Source organism: Doryrhamphus excisus, linkage group LG17 (assembly GCF_037039965.1).
Source record: "Doryrhamphus excisus strain RoL-2023G ecotype Guam linkage group LG17, RoL_Dexc_Guam_v1.1, whole genome shotgun sequence".
NCBI classification, from domain to species: domain Eukaryota; kingdom Metazoa; phylum Chordata; class Actinopteri; order Syngnathiformes; family Syngnathidae; genus Doryrhamphus; species Doryrhamphus excisus.
Genome location: NC_136373.1, coordinates 15892911 through 15904352, shown reverse-complemented (window position 1 = coordinate 15904352; position 11442 = coordinate 15892911). Strand labels below are relative to the sequence as shown.

The 11442-nt window shown below is 43.0% G+C and overlaps 1 protein-coding gene across 1 annotated transcript; it reads right to left on the bottom strand.

The window, feature by feature from the left end:
• Window positions 1–1104: 1104 nt before the first annotated feature.
• nradd (neurotrophin receptor associated death domain) lies at window positions 1105–11187 on the bottom strand. The gene is made up of 6 exons (XM_058085707.2): window positions 10748–11187; window positions 5304–5436; window positions 4839–5192; window positions 2991–3198; window positions 2761–2903; window positions 1105–1607 (listed from the first exon to the last, which is right to left on the bottom strand). The coding sequence occupies exons 1-6, from the start codon at window positions 10784–10786 to the stop codon at window positions 1294–1296; spliced, it is 1191 nt and encodes a 396-aa protein (XP_057941690.2). The 5' UTR covers window positions 10787–11187; the 3' UTR covers window positions 1105–1293.
• Between the last annotated feature and the right edge of the window lie 255 nt (window positions 11188–11442).

The following is an 11442-nucleotide window of genomic DNA, read 5'->3' as shown; positions in this document are numbered from 1 at the left end:
ATGGAACAAACTAGCCAAAATGCACAGAGTGACCCCCCAATTATGAGCAAAAACGATAAGGCTCCACATCAGCGAAAAAGGCAATAACGATATGGTCTCACTCCATTCATGCCATTGTTCTATGGAACAAACTAGCCAAAATGCACAGAGTGACCCCCCCAATTATGAGCAAAAACGATAAGGCTCCACATCAGCGAAAAAGGCAATAACGATATGGTCTCACTCCGTTCATGCCATTGTTCTATGGAACAAACACGCCAAAATGCACAGAGTGACCCCCCAATTATGAGCAAAAATGCAAAAAAGGCACCATGTGGCGATAACCATATGGTCTCACTCTGTGCATTTTGGCTAGTTTGTTCCATAGAACAACGGCATGAACGGAGTGACCCCCCCACCTCCCCACTTATGAGCAAAAACGATGATAAGGCTCCACATCAGCAAAAAAGGCAATAATGATATGGTCTCACTCTGTTCATGCCATTGTTCTATGGAACAAACGCACCAAAATGCACAGAGTGACCCCCCAATTATGAGCAAAAACGATGATGAGAAGGCTCCCCATCAGCAAAAAAGGCACCATGTGGCGATAATGATATGGTCTCACTCCGTTCATGCCGTTGTTCTATGGAACAAACTCGCCAAAATGCACAGAGTGGACCCCCCCCTTTATGAGCGATGCACAGAGTGACCCCGCCCACCAATTATGAGCAAAAACGATGAGAAGGCTCCCCATCACCAAAAAAGGCACCATGTGACGATAACGATATGGTCTCACTCCGTTCATGCCATTGTTCTATGGAACAAACTAGCCAAAATGCACAGAGTGACCCCCCCCACCTCCCCACTTATGAGCAAAAACGATGATGAGAAGGCTCCACATCAGCAAAAAAGGCAATAATGATATGGTGTCACTCTGTTCATGCCGTTGTTCTATGGAACAAATGCGCCAAAATGCACAGAGTGACCCCCCAATTATGAGCAAAAACAATAAGGCTCCCCATCAGCAAAAAAGGCACCATGTGGCGATAATGATATGGTCTCACTACGTTCATGCCGTTGTTCTATGGAACAAACTAGCCAAAATGCACAGAGTGACCCCCCTAATTATGAGCAAAAACGATAATGAAGGCTCCCCATCGGCAAAAAAGGCACCATGTGGCGATAACGATATTATTTTGTTAATTAAAAAGACTCCTAAGTGTCCAGTAAGACTAAATAGAAGCCGGCGTGCTCTGTAGTCATAGTGGTGCAGGTCGGGGGGTGGTGGGGGTGGGGGCGGATGGGGGGTATTCACACCACCGACACGCCCTGCGTGGGGCAGTTGAGTGCCGTCACCACGTCGGGCCTCTCGATGCGTGCCAGCGCAGAGCACAGCAGTCCCAGGGTGGAGCCCTCTTTCAGGGCCCAGTTGGAGAGGAGCGTGCGAGCGGGGGCCTCGCCGCGTCCAAACAGGTCCAGCTGTTCGGGATCGTAGCTCAGCGATTGGCCCAGCTGACGCCAACCCCGGCCCGCTCCTTCCTGCAGGAGGCGCTCCACCTCCTCCTGCCTGTGGGGGGGCAGGTTGATGTACAGGCGGGTGTCCTGCTTGCTGTCCCGCTTGGTGCCTGCCCACAAAAATAGCAGGTCAGTAAATTCAAGTGTTCAAACTGGATGTAGTATCCTACTTTGGCCACTAGGGGTCAGTAATTGTTTGGTGAGACAGGCACCAGTCTACTGTGTTGGGTACTATGACACAACATGGAACTGCTAATTACATATTATTAATATATTACAATATTGGGTCATAGAAATGTCAAGGTCACTATAGGGGTGTTATTTCATGTCTGGAGTGCTCTAATAATGTGAAAAAATATGTCTAGAATATCAACAGGTTTTGTGTTGGGAAAAAATATGGTAACTTTACAAAAAAATTATTAATTAATTCACTTCCTGCTTTCCTAATATAACTTAAGTGTTTTTTTTTTGTTTTTTTTGTCACGTACCGAAGTACGAGGTGATAATTAATTTAATTTAATTTATTTTTTTCATAAAAACATTTTAGTAACATTTTTATTTATTTACTTTGGTCACATACTGAAGTACGAGATGATAATTTAAATTTATATTTTTTCACAAAATTTTTTTAGTAACATTTTTATTTATTTATTTATTTTTGTCACGTGCCAAAGTACGAGGTGATAATTTAATTTAATTTATATTTTTTTATTTAAAAAACGTAGTAACATTTTTATTTATTTATTTATTTTGTCACGTACCGAAGTACAAGGTGATAATTTAATTTAATTTATATTTTTTCATTAAAAAAATTTTGTAACTTATTTATTTATTTTTGTCACGTACCGAAGTACGAGGTGATAATTTAATTTATATTTTTTCATAAAACATTTTAGTAACATTTTTTTTTATTTTTGTCACGTACCAAAGTACGAGGTGATAATTTAATTTAATTTATATTTTTTCATAACAAACATGTTTAGTAACTTTTATTTATTTATTTTTGTCACGTACCGAAGTACGAGGTGATAATTTAATTTATATTATTTCATAAAAAATGTTTAGTAACATTTTTATTTATTCATTTATTTTTGTCACGTACCGAAGTACGAGGTGATAATTTAATTTAATTTATATTTTTTAATAAAAAAAATTTAGTAACATTTGTATTTATTTTTGTCACGTACCAAAGTACGAGGTGATATGACCATACGATGACATAATGTGTAAAAAGTGAAATATGAAGCAGGCATGCGTACGCACCTTTGCAAGGCTGATTGTCTTGCAGACTGTGCGAGTCGAGGAAAACGCCGCTGTCGCTTTGTAGCTTCTCTCCTTCTGGAGACGCCCCCAGCTCGGCGGCGCGGGCCTTGGACAGAGCCTTCTTCTGTTTACACGATCTCCAGCTGCGAGTAGCAGGAGGGATACAAACGTGAGGAAAAAAGTGTTCAAATCCAAACAAGGACGAGGCTCCGTCACGGATGCGGATGTACCATTTGTACGCCACGTACACCAGCAGCCCCAGGACCACTGCAGCTGGTACGGACACGTAGGCCAGGATGTTGTTGCTGCCGTTCCCATCCTGGGGGGTAAACTTTGGCGTTCCGGGTACGGAGCTCCCTCCCCCTGGTGTCACCTCTTCAACGCCGGACCAGCTCGGAGTGTCACGGGATCCGTCGGAGAGAACGTGGAGCTTTTTATCTGTGGAGACAATCGGCGTGACTGCGTTGCCGTGTACACGCATCCACCGTGACGACATCAAACGGGCGCCAGGAATAATCCCGCCCCTCTACCACCCCTGAGGTTCTCAAACCTTTCATTGCCCCCTTGTTCCAGCTTCGGTCGCCCTCCCGTGAGGCTGTCTATTTTAGGATCAAACGCCACGAGGTACCGCCGTGACCTCTCAGGGGTCAAAGAGTCATGACATGTGTACGGATGACCTTCCTCCCGGAGAGCCAGTGTAGCCATTTGGGAGCGAGGAGACGCGCTGCTGGGGTCACCCCCAATTTGGTCTCTTTGAGCTGGACGGGCGGCGCTTTAAGTGGGCTCTTTTTTGACTTCCTGCTTGGGAAGTTAGTGTGGGTTGGTGGGTGGGTGTTTCCGATGAGGTGTGGACTCAGATGTTGACCACATGTCCGTGTTTTTCCTCCCACGCCCTCCCACTATTTTCAGCTTCTTTTATCTCTCAGTGTGTTTACACTTCCGTCTGTGTTGTTCACTACTGCTAACCAGGAAGCTAAATAGCTAGCTAACAAGAGCTGAGGTTGCTCATGAAGCCTTTTTAAGGTCATTCATGGTTCCATTTATCACAGCAAGTCTTCCAGGTCCCGAAAACAGCAAAAACAGCCTTGGACCGTCACACTACCTCCACCGTATTTTACTGCTGGTATGATGTTCAAAACGAGTATTTTCCTAAAGGTCCTGGGCATTCATTCATTTTCAGGGTTGCTGGAGCCTATCCCAGCTGTCTTAGGGCGAGAAGCGGGGTACACCCTAGACTGGTGGCCAGCCAATCACAGGGCACATATAGACAAACAACCATTCACACTCACATTCATACCTATGGACAATTTGGAGTCGCCAATTAACCTAGCATGTTTTTTTTGGAATGTGGGAGGAAACCGGAATACTCGGAGAAAACCCACGCATGCACGGGGAGAACATGCAAACTCCACACAGAGATGGCCAAGGGTGGAATCGAACTTGGGGCTCCTAGGTGTGAGGCCTGCACGCTAACCATTCAACCACCGTGCAGTTTTCTGCAAAATTGAGACTCGCCTTAATGTCTTAATCTTACGTTGGAGTCATGGACTCCGACCTTAACTGAGGCAAATGAGGCCTGCGACTTTGGATGTTGTTGTGGGGGCTTTTGTGACCTCTTGGGGTCATCTTGGTTGGCCGGTAATTCCTGGGAAGGTTCACCACTCTTCCATGTTTTCGCCATTTAATGGATAACGGCTCTCACTGTGGTTTGCTGGAGTCCCACAGCTTTACAAAAACCCTTAATAAACTTTTCCAGACTGATATATCACAGTTACTTTCTTTATGGGGCCGTGAAGGTTAGCATTTTTTTTAGGATTTTCTTCTCCTTTAATAAAAAGTTTCATTTTGTGTTCAGTTGTGTTGTGATTGACTAATTATTAAATTTGCTTGATGATCTGAAACATGTAAAGGCGACAAAAACATGTAAAAAAAAGAAGAAATCAGGAAGGGGAAACACTTTTTAGCAGCACCGTAGTTAAAAGTGTGGAAGTGGTTGTTGATTAATCATGTCTAAGTGACCCCCCTCCCAAAAAAAGTGTACTACTTGCTGAGGTGCTTCAGTCTATGGAGATGCTTACCCATGCAGAGTGTGTCCGAGTTGGGCATGCAGGCCCGGATCTCCACCTCGCTGTCTGTGCACTGTGTGCAGGTTTGGCATGGTTTGGTGTTATGGTGCTCTTCAGAGAAGGTTCCAGGACCGCAGACCCGGCACAGAGTGTCCCCTTTGGGGCCGCACTGCTGTAGCGCCCCCTCACCACGGTTGCATTTGGAACAAGGCGCGCACGCGGCGTAGGATCGGAGGTAGAAGAATCCGCTGTCGCATTCACATTGCGTATCTTCAACGGCCGAGCAGGGTGCCAATGTGGGGACGCCGTACGGGCACTGCGAGCAGGGGACGCAATGGCCGAGGTCTTCGGAAGAGGAGAAAGTTCCTAAGAGGAAGACGACACCGTTAGTCTGACATGCGCCTCTTGCGCGGACAAAGACGACAATTAGACAGGTATTCTATGTTGGCGCGGTAACGTTAGGAGATAATTGCTCACCCTGTGGGCACGGGGTGCATTTGGTGTCCTCTTTTCCACACTCCACTGACACTCTGAAGCCCGCAGGACACAAACTGCAACACTGGCCTGAGTCGGTGAACTGTCCACTGGCGCAGGCATCCCCAAGGACAACCTGGAAGGAAACAAAATAAGAAAAAAAATTATACATTTTAGCGTGCAGACCTCACAGCTAGGAGGACCGGGTTCGATTCCACTCTCGGCCATCTCTGTGTGGAGTTTGCATGTTCTCCCGTGCATGCGTGGGTTTTCCTCCCACATTCCAAAAACATGCTAGGTTAATTAGCAACTCCAAATTATTCCATAGGTATGAATGTGAGTGTGAATGGTTGTTTGTCTATATGTGCCCTGTGATTGGCTCACCACCGGTCCAGGGTGTGCCTCGCCTCTAGCCCGAAGACAGCTGGGATAGGCTCCAGCACCCCCGCGACGCTCATGAGGATAAGCGTTAGAAAATGAATGAATTCCCAGGACCTTTGGGAAAATACTCGTTTTTGAACATCATACCAGCAGTAAAATACAGTGGAGGTAGTGTGATGCTTCGGGGCTGTTTTGCTGTTTTGGGACCTGGAAAACTTGCTGTGCTAAATGGAACCATGAATTCTGAGGGCAAAAAATGTCCAGCCATCTCTTGGTGACCTCAAGCTGAAACCAACTTGGGTTTCATTTGATTACCTCAGCTTGTTTTACTTACAGTAAGTTTGTATGAAAACAAAACAAAAAGTGTAAAAAATGTTGATGCAAAATTGTGAGGCCCGGACATTATGCTCATATAAGATCTTACAAAAATAAATACAAACAAAAAAAAATAAGTGATCTTGTATATCATATTCCGGTTTGCATATTTGGATCTCCACATGCACATAAGCACATTCTTAGTGGGTGCTTTTCCCTTAACGGGAATCACACACATCCCACTTGTGCACAATAAAAAAAAAAAAGCAGGGCAGTGGGTGACTGGAAATGTTTTTTTTTTTTTATTCGGTTTTTAATCTTTCCATCTGCGACGGTTTTGGCCCCCTTAAAGTGCTCGGAGGCCTTATCTACAAGTGGGTAATGGCGAGCCCAGCGTGAGTTATGACAGGAGGGATAGATCAGACATTCCTAACAGATTGTGCAGCGGGGTTTGGCGCCTGACAGCAGAGGCTGGCTTTAATCAGATGGCTTTGGAGCGCTGGAAAGAAGAAGAGAGGGGGGGTGAGAGAAGAAGAAGAAGAAGAAGAGGAGGAGGAAGGAAAGGAGCTTTGACACCTCCGGCCCGCTGCGAATGAATGACAATGGCTGGATTTTGACAAGAGAAAGAGTGGGTGGGGGGGGGGGAGGCATATCAAGGGGACACTTCCAGCCCGGGGCGAGGGTGTCAGTTAAGCACGGCTGCCCAGCATGCGAGTGTCTGTCTGGGGTTGGGGGGGGGTGGAGACCTTTGAAGTCCCCAAGAGCCCCGCAGGTGTGTGGATGAGGCTCGCTATGTCACTACTCCCCTTCTCCAGGCATTTTAAACATGCACACATTTAAAGGCAGATTGGCCCACTGTGCCCCGAGGAGGGGGGGGGGGGGGCTGACGAGAGCAAACAGATGTCTAACAACTGACCTAAAGGGGAAAAGTAACAGCTAAACAACCCGTTGATGTCTGAGGAAAAAACGGCAACAACGTGCGTCGACCTGTTAACGCCTCCGAGCAAAAATACACACTTTGTGCCGTAATCCGAAAAAAAGACTCGGCGCTGATATTACGGGAGAAACCATTTAGACACGGGGGGGGGGGGGGGGGGGGGGGCTTGCCTCCATCCAAAAACAACACCCAAGCTGAGTGCAGGGCCTTTCAGAGGAGCCTGATGATATCTGAGCGCCAGCCTCAAAAAGCCAGATCAGACGTATTAAGAGCGTGGGGGTGGCGGTATCCGGCTGGAACCAGTAAGATGTTTGGATTTGCCAGACCAGGACTACGCTTGGACCACAGAAAACAGAACCCTCTCGCAGATTGAACGTTACTTAAATGTTAACTTTGATAAATATTTAAAGATGGTGGCTCTGTTTTTGGGGGGAGGTCTGATATATTTCACATGGCATGAGTGGGCTTTTTATGGGCCCGCCTGGAGGTCGGAATAAAAAAAAAAAAAAAAGGCCTTGTACTAGCATCGGTGCTCGACGCAGAAAAAAAATGGCCTCCATCCACAGAGGGAGCGCTCATATGGGCTGCAGACTGGTGACTAAGCCATTATCCACTTTATGAATGGAATGGCCAATAATGCTTAACAGCGGGCGTTTCAACCATGACATATAACCTTTTTATGCACAGATCAGACATTATGGGCTAATTTAAGTTCAATTCAAATCAGAATTGGGCCAAAACATAATACTATGCAAATGTTTCTTTGTTATTATGACAATGTTCCATCAAAAGGAATCATATCTTTTACTTCTAGAAAAGAGGAGTCCAGCTGTTTCTTTATCTTCCATATGTTTTAAAATCAATTTAAAAATATAAAAATAAAATCAGAGTCATGTTTCTGTGCCTGCAAAGATATTGTTTACACACTACATTTACATTTAGAACAAATATTTAAATTCTAAAAATGTGATCTTTGCCTCGTCGTTTTTTAAAAGATGAAAAAAAAACTACAGTATTTTATTATCTTTAAAAGGGGCGGGGACCCAACTGCCCCGGGGGCTACAGAGCAAGACTGTTTGATCGGTCCGACGCGCCATGCAAATGTAAAAACAAATAAAACATCAAAAGAAATGTTATATTAATATCTTCAAGACGCAGACATGCTTGGTTATTACATTAAAACTTGGTCTGTACACTTTATTCCAATTTGATGATTTGACTCTGGAACTAATTACAGTAAATTTGATGATTTTTGCTAAAAAAAACATTAAAAATAGGCTATAAAAAAAGCTCATCCACACCAATTCGGTAATAAATATAAGTAAAAATGTACATCTTAAATAATAATTCATGAGTGGTGAGTACCTGTACTAGGGGGCGGCAACCCGGGGCTCCTCTGCCTCCTTGTTGTATATTATACACTTATATATATATATATATGTTACTTATATATTTTTTAACTGTGCTGCACATTTCTGAAGGCATAGTAGTAAGGTTTAACTTGTATTTAACCACTTTTACAGATCCTATTTATTATTTTTTTTATTAAACTATGCATTAAAAATAGACATTTTTATGGGCATATACATTTTCGAGTATACATTTTTAGTTTGGCACCGAATTAAAGAAAATGGGAACAAATTAGAGGTCAACCACCATCACTAAGAGTTTCCAGTGTATCTTAAGAAGAAGTTTTCTCGCTAAAGTATCTAAAAAAAAAAAGATAAACACGCTTATCTGCTGCTGCCTTTAAGCCAAGAAAGTCAAGAGTCAAAAGGACGCAATGAGGACCAGAGTTGCTCCCCCCCCTCCTCCCATTAGGGGTCTATGAGAAGTTGCAATCTGAAAAGGGATTCCCCACTGGGAATAGCCGGACCACCGAGGAGAAGTGGCGCTTTCAATGAGAGGCTTCTTCTCTCTCTACTGCACGGCTGCCGCAGTCGCTCCGTCAACACGCTCGCACACAGTCTCCATCCCTGAAAATGTTTATAGCGGGCCTTTGAAGTGACTTGATGGCCTGTCCGCAGTTAATCCAATCTGCATGAAAATAAAGTCACAAAGGGATGCACTCTTCCTCCCTTCGCATTGGACACACTGACCCAATCATGCTGTGGCGACAAGACAAGGCTCTTTCAGCAGAAACGGCCTTAGAGGCAAGTGAAGTAGCCTCGCCAGCACCCACCTCCATCTGTAGATTACTGTCATTAGTATATACAAAAAATCATAAGGGGCAAATTAAAGGATGCCTCGTTGTGCAAAGCTATGATAGTAAATCAGACTTGCGAGAGACACCCATTATCTTTAATCAAAGTGTCGTTCAGTGGTTGAAATTTCCAATCCGCTCCCCTTTAGGCGACTCTCTTTAAATGCTCAATGTAAACACTGTGGTAACTAAGCTAACCCCCTTACACTTTATATAGGCCGCAATATTATGGAGAAAATGAGGATAATTGCCTCACTCCGGAAATCCAGACCCCAGCAATGCTGAGAGTGAACCCACATTTTCAGATGCCCAAAGTGAATTTAAAAAAAAAGCTTACTAAGGGGTGTTTTTAATTGAAAACGAATGATAATAAGAGTTTTTGGAACAACGTTTGGCAACAAGCTGACGTAGGCCCATATGCGCATGCGCGTTTGATGTTCCGTTTCAGCACGAGGTCAATTCGTCACCACCAAAACAATAGCGAATATCGTTTATAATAAGTTTATAGTTATAATGCTTATACAATAAATGTTACATTTACTAGCAACTAAGGCATTAATTACAAAAGTATTAACTTACATACACCAACTTATACACACTTACATATCACGAGGAAGGGAGTCCATCAAATGCTGCGCATGCGTGTTAAATATCTTGGTCTACGCAATGAGGTCGCCATGATAACAATGGCGAATATCGTTAAAGGTTGTTCTCATAACAATTGTAGCATAACATTTACTGTACAACTATTGTGTCCGGTAGCTAAAATTTATTACCAAAGACTTCACTTACGTATAACACGAAGAAGACGAAGAGTTCGGTATTTAAAGACTTCAGGGATAAGTTGCTGGTCGTGAATTAGGTTGTTTCACAAAGAGACAGCGCCAACTAGTGGCTTGGAGTGTGTATTACATGTAATATGTATAAGTAATTGAGTGTATTGTACACAAATTAAGAGTAAAGCTTGAAAAAAAGTTGTTGTAATGAACTTATCATAATACAAACTTTGACAATATTTAAATAATAATACTATATTAATAGCAATAAAGTTTTCACGACACCCAATGGCACTTTTAGTAATATCTACATATAGTTAGACTTTGATGTACCTTAAGTAAATAATAATAGTTCACTGATAATAATAATAATAATATACAATCATACGTGTCTGCAACTTAAATGGGGCTCCCTTTTTATTGACTTCTGGCTTTTAGGAGTGAAATAACGGCTGAATGCTCTGTTTTAAGCTGTTGCACCACTGTGATGGCATGAAAAAGTGGAAAAGTGAAAGGTGGCCTTTTTCATAAATGAATACATTAGCTCCCCACTAAAAAAAAAAAAAAGTTGCATACATTTTTCCAGCATGAAAACTCCTCAGTATGCTCTTAGTGGTGTGTGTGTGTGTGTGTGTTTGCAGGAAGTGTGCCATACAGCACCGAGACACTTCAATGCTCTAAAGTTAGCATACTGCGAGTCATTGTTATTGTATATGTATAATACTAAATATAGAATTCAAAGCAAATAGGGTATACAATCATAAATGCAGTCGTGTGTATGTGTTGTTTCAGCGAGAATTAAATGTATTATTGTGACAAAAAGAGTGTTTCTTACCTTAAGTAGAATAATCCCGAATATGAGAAGCGTTTCCATGTCGACTGTCTGGAAAAATCCGTGTAGTTTTACCAAAGATCTTCCTCTCCCAAAAAGAGCCAAAAAGAATCTGTCAAAGTCGAAAACTGGCAAGGTCTCATCCAAAATCCAGCTCTCCAAATGTGTGTCAAAAGGGACACAAAAAACGGCTGTTGTGATTGGGAAGTTGGCGCATAGTCCCACCCTGTTGTCTTTAAGTGTTACGTTCAAAGTCACTTCGCCATTATTCCACTTTGCTTTCGGCAAATTGGCACAAAGTTTCTTTTGTTTCAAGTCACAGGATGCAGCGAGCGTGTGTATGTATGTGTGTGTCTGTGTGCAATGTGTGTGTTGCTCTGCTGCTTCTCCTCCACAGCACAGACGGGAAAAGCTGCTAGGAGCTCCAATAAACCATTTTCCTCCTCCCATGCTGTAAGGCCTCACTGAGGACTCCTGATTGGCTGCATCCTTGGAGGGGCGTGTCCTGTCCTAACAGTCTTTCATCATTCAGACAGACAGACGCTGACACATATTTGTATTGTTATATTATTAGTATGTCAGAATATTTAATATGTTACATTTATTATATATATTTATTATATTAACATTTTAAAATAAAAATATATAATTATAATAGCGTTGATATATTGTTATTTATTATTAAAAATATGAATTAA